Source organism: Gorilla gorilla, chromosome 9 (assembly GCF_029281585.2).
Source record: "Gorilla gorilla gorilla isolate KB3781 chromosome 9, NHGRI_mGorGor1-v2.1_pri, whole genome shotgun sequence".
Taxonomy (NCBI): Eukaryota; Metazoa; Chordata; class Mammalia; order Primates; family Hominidae; genus Gorilla; species Gorilla gorilla.
This window is the reverse complement of record NC_073233.2, coordinates 110,108,675-110,130,097: the sequence shown is the minus strand read 5'-3', so window position 1 is coordinate 110,130,097 and position 21,423 is coordinate 110,108,675. Positions and strand designations below refer to the sequence as shown.

At 39.5% G+C, this 21,423-nt stretch overlaps 1 protein-coding gene across 12 annotated transcripts in view; it reads right to left on the bottom strand.

Moving 5' to 3' along the window:
• Window positions 1-5,396: 5,396 nt before the first annotated feature.
• YAP1 (Yes1 associated transcriptional regulator) overlaps window positions 5,397-21,423 on the bottom strand; it is a 125,239-nt gene continuing 109,212 nt past the window's right edge. For all 12 annotated transcript variants that reach the window (XM_031016073.3, XM_031016077.3, XM_031016075.3 and 9 more), the window contains 3 exons: window positions 15,072-15,202; window positions 11,228-11,340; window positions 5,397-9,126 (listed from right to left, as the gene is read on the bottom strand). In XM_031016073.3, coding sequence (XP_030871933.1) covers window positions 8,888-9,126; window positions 11,228-11,340; window positions 15,072-15,202 — 483 coding nt within the window. In that variant the 3' untranslated portion in view covers window positions 5,397-8,887. The remainder of the gene's footprint in view (window positions 9,127-11,227; window positions 11,341-15,071; window positions 15,203-21,423) is intronic.

Here is a 21,423-nt window from a genome sequence, read left to right as displayed (position 1 = left end):
GACCACTTCTGTTGGGTTAGTCATAACCACTCGATGCCCAGCTGAAATAGAACCTGTACAAGCTTTCCCTGATCATCCTAGGAGGAAGTAATCTTCCCATAGACTGTGCTCTCTCACTACATTGTGTGAACTAACTTCAGCACTTAACAGTCTTACCTTTGCTCTTGGTAAGCTCCCTGAGGAAGTTACCATGCCACTTATTACTCAAGTTGGAATATGTTCCAAGTGTGTTTGTTGAGCAAATGTACACGATTTTTTAAAACAGATGGAAGATCTAACCTGTTAGAGCATTGTCCTACTGTTGTGGCAATTTTCCTAGGATTCCCTCTGTGTGGAGAGCAAAGTCCTACCTGCAGTGGGGCCAGAGGTAGGGAAGCTCATAACTGAGAAGACAATTTTGAGACCCAGGGAATACGGTTAGCCTTGTATACAGAAAGCATTTTCCAGTTATGGGCTACCCCCTCAACTTCTAGTCATCTCACAGCCATAGTGTGGGATTTAAACCTAGGTTTGAGGCACACAATTAGGAATTGTAATAATTATGTCTTATTTGATCTTGGTATGACCAAACAAGGAGATCATATGTGGGAGCATCTCAGTAATTACAGAATATTAAAATACTGAAAAACAAATAGCATACTTACAAAATTGAAGACGGTGTGCATCTTAATGACAGAACAAGACAGAGCCTCATGTACTTGTGCAGATGCCCTGGGTAGACCTACTCAAGTTTGAAGGACTATTTTGAATTATTCAATAATACTATGTCTTTAAACAAGATGATATTGAGAAAAGGTCAAGGTGATTTTAAAATACAGTATCACTTTTAAGGAATGTTAACGGTTTACCAGTTGCTTTTGTAACACTTTGATCTTCTTTATCAGTGTCTTGAGATAGTGCAAATTGTAATACGTTCACTTTACCCCGATGGAGAAAAAGTCTGAGAGACTCCAAATCCCACAGTAAGTGATGGCAGTGGGACATCAACTTAATTGGAATAATCTGCCTTTCAAATTTGTCATAGTGACCAGGATAGAACAACAAAACTATGAGAACACTGGAGATGTTCAGGTATTGAGAATTTTTCTTTAGTGATTTTGGAAGACTGATAGGGATTTAGTCAAAGTTTTAGCTCAAATCAGTGGAAAATTTCCTCAGCAACATCCTGAATTTGGGGTAGGGTTTGCCACTGCATTCCAGATAAAGATGTGGCCTCGAAGGTGAGCTGTGAGTTGGCTGTTAAGCACCCGTCACCCCCATCCCCGCCCGCTGCCCCTCAATGAAGCATCAGCTGTTTTCTGAATGACACTAAATGGGCTTAGGCTGGTTTTCTGAAACTCCCATAGCAGAATTCCACAGAAATTCCTTTGGCCTAGAATACAGAAAAGCTATGCTGTCTTTCAACGGTTTGGACTGTAAAAGAACAACTAAATCTCAAGTCCACATTCTCCACTGGGCAGTCCCATTTGGGATTATTTTACAGGGCTCAAGAGACTTACTAGTGCTCAGAGACAAAACACCTCAGCAAATGGCCTCCCTTTGGAAGATAATGCACATGTGGTTTTTGTGGTATGACTTCAAATTACCTAACAGTCTGGCTGTCCCTGAATATGAGCCATTGTATCTCTCATAAAAATCTAAGGTCTTAATTCACGGTCATCCAAGGGATCAGTCTTATCTAGTTGTGATCCTAGTATCATTTAGAATCCACTGGGCTACAGCCCATGAGGTAGATGCCTCTGCTGAACTCTGCCTGCAGATGTGTTTACCTCCTCTTCCTTTTTTTTTTCCCCTGAGACAGAGTCTCGCTCTGTTGCCCAGGCTGGAATGCAGTGGCGCGATCTCAGCTCACTGCAACCTCCGCCTCCTGGGTTCAAGCAATTCTCCGTGCCTCAGCCTCCCCAGTTGCTGGAATTACAGCTGCCTGCCACCGCAGCCAACTAATTTTTGTATTTTTAGTAGAGACGGGGGTCTCACCATGTTGTCCAGGCTGGTCTTGAACTCCTGACCTCAGGTAACCTGCCTGCCTTGGCCTCCCAAATTGCTGGGATTACAGGCGTGAGCCTGTAAGGCGCCCAGCCTTACCACTTATTCAGTGGAAAAAAGTGCCAAATACAAGTTGCTGAGAGGTTCCCTGAAGGAGGAGGAAGTGTCTTTAGCTAGGTTTCCCAATGGCTGCATCACTAGTGAAGCTCAGCTTTGAGTAGCTGGCTTCAGTAGCTCTTGGTGATAGCACTGATAGACAGGAGATTTTCTCTCAGATCCTGCCATTTAATCCAGATCCTTGAGAAAATTAGTTCCTCTTTAAGTTTGCCAGATATGCTATCATTTTAATTGTGTAAATCCACTGTAACATAAAAAACCCGATTTGAAACAGAACAAATGCTTTAAAAGGAACTGAGATGTGGGGCACGGCGTGGTGGCTCAGGCCTGTAATCCCAGCACTTTGGAAGGTGGAGGTGGGCAGATTGATTACCTGAGCTCAGGAGTTTGAGACCAGCCTGGACAACATGGTGAAATCCCACGTCTCTACAAAAAATACAAAAATTAGCTGGGTGGGTGGCGCAAGCTACTTGGGAGGCTGAGGCACGAGAACTGCTTGAGCCCAGGAAGTGGACGTTGCTGTGAGCTGAGATTGCGGCACTGCACTCCAGCCTGGGTGACAGAGCGAGACCCCGTCTCAAAAAAAGAAAAAAAAAAAAAAAAGGAACTGAGATGTGGCTTCTAATAATATCCCAAGTAAAATTACAACCAAAAGGTGAAGTTTAACTCATATTTTATATAGATTCTATGAAGGTCGTGGGAACTGTAATTCCACAAAAATATACCTGGGACAAGATGTAAGGAAACGTGGGGAAAGGTATGTCACAACCCTAAGAAGTTTTTAAAAGTTCCTTTTACAAAAAAATCAAGCCCTGTCCACTAACTGAGTGCAAACCAATACCAATTTCACAAAGTTACAGTACCTCTAGTTCTTGTTTAACAGTTAAAGTTTGTTTTTAAGTTAACTAGACTAGGTGTTCAAAAATTTTACAGAGGTAGACTCTTTGCTAAGAGGTCTCCAAATAATTGCTTTCAGTGGCAAAGATACTAGGTTTTTTGTTTCTAACAGGATCATAGCAGCTTGTAAGTCAGGTCACTTTGGGAGTTTTGTTTTTTGTTAAAATACGGCAGACTTTAATTCGGAGTACCTTTTCAGTATCATTTTGTTTTGCTCATGTCTTGATTCTGCAACTGTTTTCATTTGTGGCAGTATTAAGGCTATGTTTATGGTTAAGAAATTATCCATTTTACCTATGTCAGAGCTTTTTGTGTTCAAGGTAGCAAAACGTATTTTACGTGTGACTTGGAAAAACTGTAGTACTAAATGTCACCGACTTCTCATCTGAATTTTAATTTAGTAGTTAAGCTTTAAATCAAAAAATATTTATCACAAAGTTCTCATGGCTAAAAAAGACTAAGTGCCAACAGTTTAAAGTTGAATAGGGATGACATGGCAGACATCCTGCTAGAGCTACTGTTGATTCCAACAGCGTTAGCACATGTGGAACCCCGGAGCCAGGAATTTACCCGCAATAAAGCCAGGTTTTCTGTCAGTAAAACTGATGATTACAGAAGCAGGGAGAGTCTGGCTGCCATTAGAGAAGGTAAGAAAACATCATCGGCTCCTTGGGGCTGCCTTTCTTTTGTAACCTCAGCTGTCAAGAAATGGAAATCGGGGTTGGGGAATTAAACAAAACCCCCAGTCTACCGATCACTTCTGCAGTAGTCACCTAGGTTTCCTTTCACTAGTAGTTAATGATCTCTCTCCCCCTCCCCCTCCCTCTGGAAGACTGTTTTGTTGCTTATTGCAGCTGAGCAATTCACTTACTGAGCTGTTGAACTTTAATTTGGGGTCTCAGAAAAACATTATGTAAATCAGGTTTTAAGTATGACTACTATACTTCTCAAGTATTTGGAATGTTCCTCCTTGTTCTCGTTAGAGGCTATTCCCAAATCTAAATACATTTTTCTGAGTATTCTGTTAGACTCAGAGTTAACTAAAGATGGTACAATTCTGGTTCAGAGATCCAGAATGAAGGCAGATTCACATTACTGGGCTTCACACCATCTGACAAAAAGTGTACCACCATGGAGCAACAAGCACAGTGTCTACAGACACAAGGTATGGTTTTGAGCCAAGATGTACCACCACTATATCTGAACTACAAAAAGGAAATAATCAATGTCAAGCTACACAAAATTAGTGTTCTAACATAAAGAAATTATATATTGTAAAATATGAAGCATTTTCAGATTTGCCTCACCAAAATAGATGTGTCAATAATTGAAGCTATTATACACGCAAACACAGAAATCAATCTTTTTTTTTTTTTTCTGAGATGGAGTCTCGCTCTGTCACCCAGGCTGGAGTGTAGTGGCGTGGTCTTGGCTTACCGCAGCCTCTGCCTTACGGGTTCAAGTGATCCTCCCGCCTCAGCCTCTCAAGTAGCTGGGATTGCAAGCATGCACCACCATGCCCAGCTAATTTTTGTATTTTTAGTACAGATGGGGTTTCACCATGTTGACTAGGCTGCTGTCGAACTCCTGACCTCGGGTGATCCGTCCGCCTCAGCCTCCGCCCACAATGCTGAAATTACAGGCGTGAGCCACCACGTCCAGCCATCTTTAAAGATACTCAAATCTACTTCTTATTCAAAGGTCAGGACCTACCACTTCAATTTGTGAATGTTCTTATTTATAAGCCAGTAAGTAATGCTTTTTACTAATATATAATATTCTCTCATGACCTCCAAAATAGAACAGAATATATATATATATATATATATATTCTCAGCCTCCCGAGTAGCTGGGATTACAGACACGTGGCACCACGCCCAGCTAACTTTGTATTTTTAGTAGAGACGGGGTTTCTCCATGTTGGTCAGGCTGGTCTTGAACTCCCAACCTCAGGTAATCCGCCTGCCTTGGCCTCCCAAAGTGCTGGGATTACAGGCGTGAGCCACCACGCCTGGCCTGAGAGAATATATTAAAGAAGTAAAACCAAAGGCCATTCTGAAAGACAGTGCCATGTTCTTATGTTCTCAGTGTCCACTGTGCTGTCACATGTAGTGAAGTCATTTAAGAATCAAGCAGATGCAATTCTGCTTAGACACTACCACGGATGAGGATGGTGTATGTGAAGAGTAAGAACACAAAGTTAAAAGAATTATATATCCATACTTCAAAAGTTCCAAATGTCAAGCCTAACTTAAAGCAAAACGAACCTTAAGTTTAACTTGTCTTCCCAGTTACTACTGTAATCACCTTTTATTGCCAGTTCTTGTTCTATTGGAAGACCAGTAAGAAGCCAAAAAAAAAAAAGTTTCAAATATCAATTGTTAAAAACAACAAAGAAGAGTTTAAGGAAAGAATATATTTGAACCACATAAACAAACAAAAAGGTATTACATAAGAAAAAATAATGTAACAATTTATGTAAGTACCTAACATATGAGCATGCTCTTACATCTAAAACAAAAAATAAAAAGGTAACATTGGTACTATATATATATATTTGACAAGTGTGCATTAAAGAATTCTCTAATATAAAACATTTAAAATGTGGAGAATACTTTTTCAAGATACAGAAAACAATTGTTATGATAGGCACACCCACAATTCTTATAACAACATGCTTGCGAGGATAAAATCCACCTGAGCACTCATTTCTCAGATGTACCAACGCTATAAAAGTGTTAAGCACTGAATATTGCCACCCACTTTTGCAATGTTTGAGTTTCAACACTGATTGGTATGAATTCTGAATTACACAATTAATTACTGTTATTTTTCAGTCTTTCTGCCATGTTCCATATAGAAGGCATGTATTTAATATGAATACTTAACACAGCAACATTATTTGTAGCAAAGTCACTTCCCTGTGTTCATTTTTTCCTTTAAAGGCACTATATTTAGAAAATAGTTATTACAACAAATAGTGCTTTGGAAGATCTGAAACTCCAAATCAATGTGCTCCATCAACCATAAGTAGATCTAAGAAGCCCTGACTGAAAATAACACAAATGTAAAAAGTTGATAAATTTAAAGATTATAAAATTGGTTTATTGTAAAAGCAATTCAAGAATACCCAGTTAAAATCTTATCCCAATGCTACCCAATACAACCAAGAAGCAGTTAAGCACTTTTACATTAGGAACAAGGACATAAAACAAGAGACCACATCAAGGCTATGATTCAAACTCAAAAAGGGAAAGGACTCTTAGGTCTCCTTCAGGTCAGTACAGAGGGCATCGTAAGATCAAAGCACTGTGCCAGGTATCACAGTACTGCTACAACACTGAGGTATAACTGGGCAAATTAAAGTTGAGGGGTAAAGGAAGATCTCCATATTCATATTGTTTTGTGGGTGTACTTAGGTGACTGAAACTCTAGAACAGCTGCCTTTAATGGCAGCACGGTGTAAGACAAGTCTTTATTAAAGAGAAAGAAGTTTATAAAGTTCTCTATCAAGGTCCCCCTAAATCTTCACAACCCCCCCCTCAAACTTTCCCACCCTCCCCCTAAGCTAAAGCTAATCTGCTGATATATAAGATATAATCTTAATTTGTGGCTACTGGCAAATTATAGGCACTCCTTCCAAGTAGCTTTGATCTTCTGCACATTAAAAAAAATCCCAACAACATGCTATATAATTCATATACCCAATTTTGCATTCTAGGTAGAATTTCATTACTACTCTAAAACTCCATCTGCAGTGGCCATTTCCCCCCAGACTTAATTCAAGATTTAATCTTTCTGCTGTTTTCTTAATAAAAGCCTTAGAGTCAATTATTATGAGTGATCAACCTATGAACTATTATATACAACACAGTGATTGCATTTTTTTGAGCACTGAAAGTACTTAAAATAAAACTTCTTACTTCCAACTTTTGCACTCCTCCAAATTGAAGGGCCAAAATACTTAGATTTTGTAATTGGGGGGAAAAAATCTATCTTCCCAAGCTGAGGCTTTTCATAGCAGCTTTTGCCAGGAGAAGAGATTTTATGCCTGTTATGAACCCTTGAAAATAAGGGCTTATTCTAGAAACATTGAAAGACCCTTAAAACACAGAGGTGCTAGCTGGTGCCACTTTAATTCACAACCAACTATTACTTCATAGCTTATATTGAAGAGTTAATTCATGCTCGTTTTGTTCCTTTAAAAAATACTCTTTGGAAACCATTATTACTCCTGTAGACACATACTCTAGTTACATCATCTCTTCCTGTAAAAATAAAGGTATAATCATGATTATCTCTATTTCTTTGCTAAATTCAACTACCAATATACATTTATTAATCTCATCACTTTTCCAGCTAACTCAAAACCTTATAGTATTCTATCCAGGGTCAATTTTCAGCATAGAAGTAGGAGCAAGTCTTGTAAGTAAGAACAATCTTGAAGGCAATATTTTAATCTAGTCGTTAATGTGTTCATTACAAATGAGAACTACAAACTAGAATTTACTTCCAAAACTAAGGCAAAGAAAACTTCCAAAGCTAAATGAAGGTAAACCACTATAAAGCTTATTTCTGTCACGCACATTATGAACCTACTCACTGATTTCCAACCGAGACTTAAAAATTAGTCCAAGGGAGAAAATAAAGCCATTTCTGGTTTGCTCCTTTCCAATTCATCAGATAATATCTACCGTATGCCCAGAGGGCGTGGAGCACTCCCCTAGGCACCATCCACAGTAATAGCTCTTTCTAGAACACTAAACTACTTCAAACATCTGCGGACTGCCCCAACCAGATTTAAACTACCAGTGAAATATAAACTACTAGTCATGTATTCTAAATGCATACAAAGCGCTACCATTTTAAAAATTAACTGGAAAGTAGGGAAACCTAAAAAAGGATACATTCCACTACCACACTATTATAAATGTTATGTTTGGGTGTGTGTATGTATATAAAAGAGAGAGCAGATAATCGAGATTTAAATAAGGTGGTAAAAAAAACCAGGAAATGAAGATTTTGCCAAAACAACTACAATAACCATCCCAAGCTACAACTATTAACAGATTCACTAATATGGTCATTTGCCTAGGTTCCGACAAAACCAACCAACCAACCAACCCCCCCACCGCCCCCGCCAAAAAAAAACAAAAACAAAAAACCCAACAAAACAAAACAAAATGCACACCCACAAAATTATCCACCAAAATCTATACTAGAGTATGTGGCAATAATTAATATATTTATATGGAAATTGTCTCATGCCTTATAAGCTCCTAAAATAAAATCAAGGTCATTATGTGACTAATGATAGCACTAGGAGGAAAAGAAAATACTGAAAGTAAAACAGTCTTCAGCCTTGGTTTCAGCTATCTCTTCAAATCAGCATTAAGTATTTAATATCAGATACAACATTTTTGGCTTGTCAGACCAGTAAATCATGTTTTTCCACTGGACAAAGGAAGCTGAAGAAACAACTGTTGAACAAACTAAATGCTGTGACATGAAGCATCTGACTTCTAAGTCTGAGTATTTAGTTAAAATGATTGGTGAACATTTAACTGGGCAAAAGGAATGGCATCCATCATCCAAACAGGCTCACTTCCCCCAGCCCCCAAAATGAACAGTAGTTATAATAGCAAAAGAAATAAAAAGTTTTTTTCTTTTTTTTTGATTCTTTAGAGCCAGCTGTGAAAGAGGTCAGCAATACATTAACAGCAGCAATGGACAAGGAAGAGCAAAATAGAGGATTAAAGTATCTTGCTGGACGTTTGTTCATCTTTTTCTGTATTAGCCTGAAAACTGCAACTGGCTTATGGAAATTTCCGGTGTATGTGTCTCCTTAGATCCTTCACAGATTTAGAATTCAGTCTGCCTGAGGGCTCTATAACCATGTAAGAAAGCTTTCTTTATCTAGCTTGGTGGCAGCCAAAACAGACTCCATGTCATTAAGGATGTCAGAACTCAAAGCTTCCTGCAGACTTGGCATCAGCTCCTCTCCTTCTATGTTCATTCCATCTCCTTCCAGTGTTCCAAGGTCCACATTTGTCCCAGGAATGGCTTCAAGGTAGTCTGGGAAACGGTTCTGCTGTGAGGGCAGGGTGCTTTGGTTGATAGTATCACCTAGTGGAAACACACAGAGATAACGAAGTCCTTTTTGAAAAGCTAACAACAGGGCTGTATCATATGAGCATAGAGAAATGCACAGGGAAAGAAAAGCGCTCCTGACTGACCTAAACTGATACCTAGAATTTATATCAGGTCAAACAACTCACAGATAACAAAATAACAATGCCAAGTTTACTTTTGCTTCAACATTGTTCAGATATCCAATAACAGCTTGATTGCTATTATGTGCTGAGCACTAAAGGAGTCATGAAAAAAATAAAAAAGCCCTTGAAAAATTATATGCAGCAGCGGGAGAAAGAACAAGTACACAACACAACAGCATCACTACCCTGTCTTCCAGATAAGCACCACCGTAATAAGACTAAACATAAACATGAGTGGTATAGACCTACCTTGGCCTTAAATATACTTTGGGAAACACTAAAATAGAAAGACTGCAAGAATACTTTATTCTACCCTTAGGAGATGCACCTTCCTAACAGCAAAACAAGCCTTCCCAGAGGGCTTTGAATAAATCCATCTTCCTAGCCTTGCTTCTAGGTTTCCCAAACTTACTTGGCCACAGAGCCTTTTTTGCATATGACAACATTAACACTCCTCAGAGCTTCAACAGAACATACTTTCAGAAAAACTAATATAAACCATTAAGTGCTACAGGGGTCTGGAGAAGAGAGCAATACAGATTAGAGGAGTAAGTAAAGGTGTTGTGTGTGAAATGGGTTTGAAGTGGCTCCTAAGGATGATTTAACATCTAGATAATCAGAGAGGAGGGGTAGTGTGGATTCTAGAAAGCATCAAAGCCAGGAGCTGGATGAGTACAGGCACAAAAGCCTTGCTAAACACTTTCAGAATAGAAGCAGTTAGTGAAAGAGTTGGTAGCTAAAGAACAGCTTCATTTCCCTGCCAATTCATGCACTCTGGCAGTTGTCAAGTCTAGGGCAATGGTTGCCAGGTAAGCCACAGGAGAAATGCTTCCGTAATTACCCCTGTGAGGCAGGTATTTCTTAGCTCCTGCAAGACCCCTGCAACTATTCTTTTTTTTTTTTTTGAGACGGAGTCTTGCTCTGTCACCCAGGCTGGAGTGCAGTGGTGTGATCTCGGCTCACTGCAACCTCCGCCTCCCGGGTTCAAATGATTCTCCTGCCTCAGTCTCCTGAGTAGCTAGGATTACAGGCGCATACCACCACATGTGGCTAATTTTTATATTTTTAGTAGAGACAGGGTTTCACCATGTTGGCCAGGCTGGTCTTGAACTTATGACCTCACATGATCTGGCTACCTCGGCCTCCCAAAGTGCTGGGATTACAGGTTTAAGCCACCGCACCTGGCCTTCTACAACTATTCTAACAAAGTGAGTGAGCCCCACCTCCTAGTCTTTCCCACCTGGTTTCCTGAGCCCCATAACACTTAAGGTGGACCAAAAACTCTTAGAGAAAGATGAAGACAAACACTGAATTACATGTAGACATATCTCAAAATTAAGGACACTAATCTATAAGGAGAGAGATGTTCTAACAGGGTTGTCAGTTTGTCCTGCCAATTAAGATCAACATGCTAACATAAGTCATGTTATCAGAGTTTTATTCAAATAGAGCTAATATATCCAATTTATGATTTTTTTTTTTTTTGAGAAGGGGTCTCATTCTGTCACCCAAACTGGAGTGTAGTGGTGTGATCACCGGGGCTCAATCCATCCTCCCACCTCAGCCTTCTGAGTAGCTGGGACTACAGGCATGTACCATGACACCTGACTTATTTTTGTATTTTTTTTATAGAGGTGGGGTTTCACCATGTTGCCCAGACTGGTCTTGAACTCCTGGGCTCAAACAATACACCCACTTTGGCCTCCCAAAATGCTGGAATTAGAGTCATGAGCCACTGCACCCGGCCAATCCATGATATATATTTTTTTAAACTAGGAAAAGACAAGTTACAAATCATCATATAGAGACAAAGCAGGATCGATTTAATTCAAATTTACAGGATTTTAATTGGTTTTCTTCTGAATCATCTTTGCTTACAATACCTTATGAGACCTGGTGATAACATATCCGACTGTTAAGTCAGGTTACTAAGAGGAATAAAGAATACCAACCTGTATCCATCTCATCCACGCTGTTCAGGAAGTCATCTGGGGTTCGAGGGACACTGTAGCTGCTCATGCTTAGTCCACTGTCTGTACTCTCATCTCGAGAGTGATAGGTGCCACTACATAAACATGACAGTTAAAGACCAACACAAAAAATTTTAAAAATCAATTCAAGGTAAAAATAAACACCTGCTGAGCAGCAACATAATTCTCAAAGAGGATTAGTGAAAATTCCTGTCCTGCAATGTCTGAAACAAGCACCCTCCCTCAGGGCCACAGACAGGGCTTGTGCTATGAAGTGAAATAGACAAGTTAATCCTAATTGAAGCTGGCAGCTCTAAGGAACCAAGATTTCTCCTAAGGTTCTGTGCTTGGTGACAATAAGGGACAAAAAAGATACCCCCAGTTAGTTTTCCTGGCTGACAGAAAATTCTCTGCATCAGTATTCTCCTCTCTGTAATACCATTTGAATCTGGGGGTGCGGAGGAACCCATACAACTTACTTGTCCCAAGGTCTCAATTCTCCAGGTGGTGGTGGCACAGAGAGGTCACAACACAAACTCCAGGTGGGCGAGGAGACAGGTCTGCACTAGACTCAAGTTAAATTCCTAGCTATTGTGCAGAGAACATAAGCCAAGGAAAAATCAACCCCAAATAAACCACCAGAATTCCTTTTAGGACTGAGCCAAAATAGATGAGTCACTGCCAATAAGATAAGAATACTCGTGGCTTGATCTCCTTGCTTCTGTGTTTGGGCGGGGGAGGAAAAAGCCTCAAACACTTCAGTACGAAACGAAACGGGAAATCATATAGCTCCAGTTAAAGAAAAGAGCAAAACAAAAAACTGCAAGGCATATCCCTTGAAAATAAAATGACCCAACACAGATTTTCACTTTAGACTAAGGTTTCCCAGATTTACATTCAAAGTATGGTAAATATCCATTACCGTGATAAATAGAACACTTTCCTAAGCTAGTAGCATCTAGACATCAGCTGGCATTCACTGAGTTCTACTAACTCTACAAAATCTTAGAGAAACGCATAAAATCAAGGCAGCTGTTATTCTTCAATGGTCTGTGTGAGTGTGAACTTTAACTTTCTCTACGGCTTGTACATTTAATAAGCAGCTATTTAACTTACATAAAAGTTAAAAAATAAAAACAAGTTTAACAATTGCTCAAGGCTAAAAGCTCAGTCAGTACCCCAACTGCCTTCCCTAAATGATGCAATGCATTTGCCTTGTTCTCTCTCTCCCCTCATTCTATATACTGCAATCACTGGTTTACTCTAATGCTTCTGCCAGATTTTGCCAAGGCTCAAAAGCCTCACACAGATCCAAGAAAACACACATTTGCCTCTGAGACCATTGGTATACAATGCAGCCATATATGAGAAGGCCTCAGGATGTGGTTTGTTTGTATTTTGCCTGCCCTGATCTGGGACAAGAGCCTGGTCCTAGTCATCACTCTATTCAGCTGCTAAGCATGGGACACACATCAGACATTTTAGTCTGTTACTGAATAACTGAACTTACAGAGTTGTGCAGAGTTCATTCCAAACCACAGGGGAAGCACATGGGCATTCCTGAGGACAGAGTTTACAGGGCCATTTTCCTGGTGAGGAACTGCTCCCTGCAGAACCCCACTTCCTACAGGCCCCACTCATTCAATAAACAGTCACTGAGCATCTGCTACTACATGACAGGCATTAGACTAGGCTTTGAGGATAAAGAGGTTAACAATCACCACCACCTACAAACAATGTTTTGTGAGAGGCTCACAACTTCAAGGAGGGAAATGAACAAATATACTAATGAATCATATACAGGGGCTATATGAACTCAGATGTAAGCACAGTGCTTTCAGAACAAACAGGGAGCTTAGAAGTAAAGGGTAAAGGTTTCATGGAGGGGGACATCTGAGTGAGCTTAGAGGGTAAAAGTAAAAGGGAGATAAGGGAACTCAGCATTACTACTAAGAGTCAATGCCAAGGCAAGTTGGGGCAAAAAGTATTTAGAGCTTAAGGAATATATATAAATCAAATAGTAAACAAGGGAAAAACCATCGAGAGGTTTTTTTGTTTGTCTTTTTGTTTTTTGAGACCAAGTTCACTCTTGTTGCCCAGGCTGGAGTGCAACGGCATGATCTTGGCTCACTGCAACCTCTGCCTCCCGGGTTCAAGCGATTCTCCTGCCTCAGCCTCCCGAGTAGCTGGGATTATAGGCACGCGTGACCATGCCCAACTAACTTTGTATTTTTAGTAAAGATGGCGTTTCGCCATGTTGGTCAGGCTGGTCTCGAACTCTTACCCCAGGTGGTGGTCCACTTGCCTTGGCCTCCCAAAGTGCTGGGATTACAGGCATGAGCCATCATGCTCAGCCAAGAGTTTTTTTGTTTTTGTTTTTTTAAAGAAAAAAAAAAGTCAAAGTCAGATGTATGTTATTATTAGAAACTGGGGGTACTGCAGAGAACGCATATACGATTCTGCCCTTAGATTAGTAACACTGATTATCTGCCACTCTCATCTTCCCAGAAAATAGAATCTCAAATTGTAGCCCAGCTCTCATCAAAAGTTTTAAGAAAAAAAATCTTCATAAGTGGCTGTCAGAAGGATATGCAGCCTATCCATTTTTAAAATGGTCTAATTTTTATCCCTGGGATTAATATAGCCCCTTCAACAAGACAGGTACTGGAATTACATGGATATGAAATTTTCCTTGTTGGAAAAAATGTTCTGAGGCTATGCCTCTCTTAATTAGCCCCAGTTTAAGTCTAGAACTATAATCTTATATAAATACACTTACTTTTAGACAGAACTTTAAACTGTATGTCAGAAGAGTAAATACAAACTTAAAATACATTTTAGATGGTCTTCAAAATCAAACCTTCCAACTAGGCCACCAGTACTAATCTTAAAAACTGAGTAAATGGTGAATTCTATTGCACTAAATACTTTTAGCAGGATAAGATATTTTCTCTTGGAATTACTAAGTTTCCAATTCAATTGGTGAGAACTGAAAAGGTGGTGTAATAGTTTTCCTAGTGCAAAATACCTTTGAGTATTTAAGAAAGTGTGTTATTTAAATCAGTTAGAAAAGGAATCCAAAGCGTAAACTAATCCCATATTTTAAAAAGTTTGAAACTCCACAGATATTTTACAACCTAGAAGAAGGAATTTTAGTTAAATCTTAATCTTAAATGACTTCCTAGGCAAAGAATATGACCTGTTTCAGCTTACCGACTTCAAAATGGCAGTTTATGTAACATTGCAATCTGTCTGAAACCCAGGATTTGTGGTAACTCACTAAGAAGCATCCCTAAGCTATGTTATTTTCAAATACTGCCGTTAATCTTAGTGCATTTTTGAAAGAGGCACAACCTTACATTTTATCTCCTTGGACTATAGCCCTTAAGAACATGAGGCCTTACAGTGCTGCTGGGTGAAACGTTTTAGGTTGAATAGCTATGTGGAAAATTCCTTCCAGTGATCCTTACAATGCAATCCTAAGTAGGTTTAACATGCAATTCATTTGCTTTCACAGAAAGGCATTCACGTGTTCCTTCATGATTCTGTAATTTTAAGTTACTGTTAGTCAACAGTATAGGCAGAAGCAAACACGTCGTGACTTTGAATAAGTATCCCTTGTACAAGTCTGAACAGTTCACTTCCTCTCACAGGAGACAACTTTTAATCCTCAACTCTGCATGTACTTGCCATTTACAGAGATTCATTTACAGCTATGGTTTTTGGCCCACACAGATGTTCCAAATAGCCTATTACAAGCACTAAGCAGAATGATTTTAAAGCAATGATCCTTTTCAGATATTCACCAGTAGCAACTTTCACCAACCTGTTAAGGAAAGGATCTGAGCTATTGGTCGTCATTGTTCTCAATTCCTGAGACATCCCGGGAGAAGACACTGGATTTTGAGTCCCACCATCCTGCTCCAGTGTTGGTAACTGGCTACGCAGGGCTAATTCCTAATTAAAAATAAAACAAAGCAAAAGAGAATCAATCTACTGATTAACACATTTAATGTTAGGTTTAAAGAAATAAAACGTTCATCAGAGTAACCGTGCAGATAGATTAAAAACATCTACTTTAAAGTTAATACAGTTCCCAATCAGAATGACCTAATTATATCCATTTCAAATGACTAAAAATTAAGTTACATATATTTAAAGTCTGTCTAGTCATATTAACCACCCCCCACCCTATATACATTTTGCTACTTTGTTTTCTTTTTGTTATTTTCCTTACTCTGGAAGATACTCCCAAATCCTCCTTTGGGTTATTATAGAATGGCAAGTCTGGTCTTTAAAAAAAAATTCTTCTTCTTTTTTTTTTTTTTTTTTTGTTCTTCGAGACGGAGTCTCACTCTGTCACCAGGCTGGAGTGCAGTGGCGCAATCTTGGCTCACTGCAACCTCCGCCTCCTGGGTTCAAGTGATTCTCCTGCCTCAGCCTCCCGAGTAGCTGGGACTACAGGCACGCACCACCACGCCCAGCTAATTTTTTGTATTTTTTTTAGTAGAGACGGGGTTTCGCCATGTTAGCCAGGATGGTCTCGATCTCTTGACCTCGGGATCCACCCGCCTTGGCCCCCCAAAAGTGCTGGGATTACAGATGTGAGCCACCACGCCCGGCCCTAAGAAAATAATTCTTAAAGTTTGCTTTTACAACTCTTATATGGTTTTGTGTGTTTGGAACCCCCCGACCCCACCCCCCCGCCAAAAAAAAAAAGAAGTAGGAAGAATAGCATCTGATGATTTTACTATAAGACACCAATCCTTCCCCAACCCCCAACACTATTTCACACTTTGCTATTAAATGTCTCATTTTGACTTTAGGTTTTTCTATCCTAAGCTGGATAGAATATGTTCCATCTTCTAGCAGGGAGAGAGGAGGAAAATGAAAAAAAGACATCAGAAGTTAAAACACAAACCCAAGGCTTCTCCACCACAAACATAATATTTAAAATGGGGTAAAATTTCTTCAGGGTCATCCAACAATTTCTCAGCAGGATTCTCCCTGTAAACCTGAGCAAAGGCTGTAGGTTGCTACTCTGATGGTTGCAGAAGGCCTGCCTTCAAGGGCTTCCAAACCTCCCAGGTTTCAGCCTGTATTTGCCCAGGACCTCAAAAACAGTTCATCTCACTGTGACCCATCCGTAGCACACTCATTACTACTCTGTCCTTTTTCTCTCCTTTATCTGTTCACTGTTTCTTACCCTCCTAAGAATTTTCACTGTGCCTCTCCACCTATCGTAAACATCATCTCTACTAGACCATCAGCTTTCTTTCCCTCTACTTTTTGGGTGTGATTTGAAATACATACAGTTTCTTATCACAAAGGATACTGGCCTGACTCCGTCATCCTTCCACACAGCTTTCTGAGCCAAGTCTGCTCACTGAGGCACGGCCCCACCATCTCCAGCCCTCACCTCCACAATCGCCATGGGGTCCTGAAGTATGGAAAGCTTCTCCTAGCTCTACGCTGCCACTTCTAAACTACAATTCTCCTGCATGCAAATACCACTTATTTTTCTTTAGGTTTATGCCTTCTGGATATACCATCCTTTAAACCAGAGTTTCTTAACCAGCGGACCATGACAGAATTCAGAGAGTCTCTGAACTTCAATGGGGTAAAAAAAAAAAAAATTACACATTAATTTTCGCTAAATTTGTCAACATTTTCTCCAATGTAGTATGCACCATTAGTATTCACTGTACCTAACTTTTCACCAATAGAACATATAAATGTTTTCATATCACATTGTAGTTGTTGCAAATATTTTAAAATACCATTTATGATCATTGCTATTTCAATGCTACAGTAGTTACGTTATAAGATGTGCTTCTAGATTTTTTTTTTTTTTTAATCTTTTTGAGACAGGGTCTCACTCTGTCACCCAATCTGGAATGCAGTGATGCAATTATAGCTCACTGCAGCCTTGACCTTCCAGGCTCAAGTGATCCTCCTGCCTCAGCCTCATGAGTAGCTGCAGCCACAGGGGCATACCACCATACCCAGCTAATTTTTTGTATTTTTGTAGAGACAGGGTTTTGCCATGTTGCCCAGCTGGTCTCAATCTCCCAGGCTCAGATGATCTACCTGCCTCGGCCGCCCAAAGTGCTGGCATTACAAGCATCGGCCACTGCACCCAGCCTTAGATCTTGTTATTTATACATTAAAAAGAAGCTCATTATATCACAAGTTTCTATTTAATATTTTGTTAACTGTATCAATGAAATTCCTTTCCTTTTCAATCCTATACATTAAAAAAATACAAACACCAATGTCCTGAGAGGGAACCTAGGGACTTGGCCAAATGCCAAAATTGTTTGCCTGTCTTCCCTGCAAGGTAAACTGCTTCTTGTACTCAAATTTACTGATCTCTTCGTTACTCCATCTTATATATGGGAAAATTCTGGAGTCTGGTCAAAGCCTCTTGCCACTCCAAGTATTCTCCATGCCTCTTAACATGCTTCAGTATTAAATGGACAATTCACTTAACCCGACAGCTTCCGGAACCTTCTGGATTTCAGTGACCTTCATCTCCACTCCACTCAAACACCCATTGCACAGCCACTAAGATCCTGTTATTTGAAACCAAACCAACTCTAAAATCTTAAGTCATGTTTTGAGACGACGATCAGTGTTTCTCTTCATTCCAACTGCATTCATCACATTGGAATTATGACCTCCACGCATAAAACCCATATAATAACCCATTGTTGAAATGCCGGGATCGCCTTTACACCGAAATGATACTGACCACTTCATCACTGTATTTCAATCATTAATTCCCTCAGTCATACCCAAGAACTGGCTTAGAAACTTCTCTCCCCAAAATCTTACATGCACTTATTCTACTTTCTCACATTTTTTCTAACCAGTTCCTGCATAGACTCATGTCCACTCTACCAGCCCTCCAACCTCAGAGACTCCAGACCCATCTCTCCTTACTATTCTAGTCTATTGGCTGTCTTTTGGTATCTTATTTTTTTTTCTCCTTCCCTACAAGCTTAAATTCATGACTGATCATTCAAAACAGCATAAGCACCTTTTAGATTCCTGATGTACATATAATTTTATCTCAGCCCAGCAAATCCCAACCACAAAGCAATGCCAAAGTGTATTTGTTCCACTTTCATTCTGAGATTGCTGAGAAATGCTAAGGGAAAAGAAAAAAAAGAAATCACATAACTATCCAGAATGTTATCATTACAAATTAAAGGTCTTTGGTTTTGGATGGACCCTAGTACCACTTATTGGTTTTTTTGTCTTGTTTTGTTCTTGGTCAGTTGTTTTTCACATCCTCATGGTCACTACTCCAAATATGGCATACTATCTCAAGCCCCTATTCAGGGAAGTCCATTTCTTTTCTTTTCTCTTCCTCCAAATTTTTTTGTAGAGACAAGGTCTCACTATATGTCGCCCAGGCCGGTCTTAACACCTGAGCTCAAGCGATTGGCCTCCCAAAGTGTTAGGATTACAGGCGTGAGCCACCATGCCCAGCCAGTGAAGTCCATGTCTATTTCTTTTCCATCTACATTAGAACACTGAGGCCACTGGCTGGGTGTGGTGGCTCACACCTGTAACCCCAGCACTTTGGGAGGCTGAGGTGGGCGGATCATTTGAGGTCAGGAGTTGGAGACCAGCCTGACCAACATGGTGAAACCCCGTCTCTACTAAAAATACAAAAAAATTAGCCAGGCGTGGTGGCGTATGCCTGTAGTCCCAGCTACTCAGGAAGCTGAGGTTGCAGTGAGCTGAGATTGCGCCACTGCACTCCAGCCTAGGTGACAGAGCGAGACTCTGTCTCAAAACAAAAAACAAAACAAACAAAAAAAACCAGGCCATCAGGTATAATCTTTGATTTTTCTGGCCCCTCTTGCCACCTCTTCCTGCTCACCTCAAAAGTAACTTCATTTATACTCATCATCTTTTTAACTTTTCTTGCAGTCTTATGGGGATCCCTCTTATTTCTTTTCTATCTTCTACTTTTGACTCCTCCCATGCTCATCTTACAAAGTGAGAAGTGACTTTAAAACAGTGATACTACACTCATTGTAGTCTGTCTGTGGGAGGACACATCCTCTCAATACCATGCCTTTCTTCCGTATTATTTAAGACCTGGTGAAGGCACTACCTTTTTGAAGAAACTCTCCGTGGTGATCCCATCTCGATCTTGAGATTGGATTAGACACATACATGTCATGTCTTTAATATCCTGAACACAGCACTTATCACAAAATATCGTAATTATTTTTGCTGTACCCCCTAAGGCCAGAGTGAATGAATTACTCTGGAGCATAAAACAACTTATAATTCCTTGAAGAATTTATTTTGCTCTTAAAATATGAGGATGTATTTAACAATAAACTTTAAAATGAATAAAATTATAGACTCCAGATAAGGCTGATGCCTAGGGCTCTGTGACAAACATGGGAGTATTGGAGAATATTCTAAAGACTCTCATTTGCTTTTTATCAAAGAAGGTATGCTCATGTTTGTAGCACAAAACAAATATATAACACTAAACTGTAAGTCATAACTAAAATAACTGAATTGGCTATAATTTTCATATTATTTTTACAACTTTTTATTTTAGCCTTTTAAATAAAATTCCTACTTTTTATTAGGTTAAAACTAGTATCATGTGCAGACTAGACTCTCCATGTTCTTGCTGCTTTGAATTTGGCCGCTATGTTTGTTAAAAGCCGTGAAATTTTTACTTTTTACTTCATTTAACAACTGAATTTCTATGTCAGCAGACACTGCAGAACCAACTATGCAGATTTATAAAGAAAGATAACTTAGAGATGTCAGTAAGCAGGGAAATCATTCCAAGTTACCTAAGGAGATATCCGACCCCTTGAAGGGCTATGGAAACACTCTTCTCATTAAACCTATATTTGAGCCATGACTAAGAGTAACTAACCTAAGGATTCACCTAAATTAGACTTGAAAGAATCAATGAAAAAAAGACACTTTACTTACTGGTGGCAGGAGTGTATTATTAATCAAATAGGGAAGAATTTGGCATGAAAACAAATATAGTTAGCCTTTCATATCCGTAAGGCAACCAAGTACGGATCGAAATATTTGAGAAGAAAAATGGAAGGCTGTGTCTGTACTTAACATATATAGGCTATTTTTCTTGCCATTATTCCCAATACAGAATAACAATACAGTTATAACAGTATAACAGCTCTTTACATAGCATTTCCATTGTATTATAAGTAATCTAGAAATGATTTAAGGTATACAGGAGGATGTGTGTAGGTTATATGCAAATAGCATGCCATTTTATATAAGGGACTTGCTGGAACCAATCCCCCAAGGGATGACTCTAATGTAGCAAGGCCAATGATAAAAATAACATATATGCAGATTATGGATAGCATACTAAAGGTATAAATACTCAGCTGAGTTTTGAAACTTTTAGTTACAGGTGATTAGATATTCCAAGTAAATTTTGAAAAGCTTTTTGATATATAACGGATATACAATAAATTATAAAGTGCATAAATTGATGAGTTTTGAAATGTGTGTATACCTGTGAGGCTGCCACTACAATCAAGATAATCATCCTCGGCCGGGCACAGTGGCTCACACCTGTAATCCCAGCACTTTGGGAGGGTGAGGTGGGCAGATCACCTGAGGTTGGGAGTTTGAGACCAGCCTGACCAACATGGAGAAACCCCGTCTCTACTAAAAATACAAAAAATTAGCTGGGTGTGATGGCAGGTGCCTGTAATTCAAGCTACTTGGGAGGACTTGGGAGGCTGGGGCAGGAGAATCGTTTGAACCCGGGAGGCAGAGGTTGTGGTAGCTGAGATTGCACCATTGCACTCCAACCTGGGCAATAAGAATGAAACTCCATCTCAAAAAAAAAAGATAATCATCCTCAAAATTTTCTCCCACTACTTCTCACCTCCCCTACTTCAACCTTCAGAAACTAATCATCTGCTTTTTGTCATTGTAGATTAGTCGGTATTTTCTAGAATTTTCTAAAATAAAATCATACAGCATGTACTTTTTCACTTAGTGTGATAATCTTGGGATTCATTCATGTTATATCCACAGTTCATTCCCTTTTATTGCTAACTAGTATTCCACTGTAGGAATATATTACATTTGTTTATTCATCTGTTGATAGGCATTTGGGTTATTTCTACATTTTGGCTTTGTGT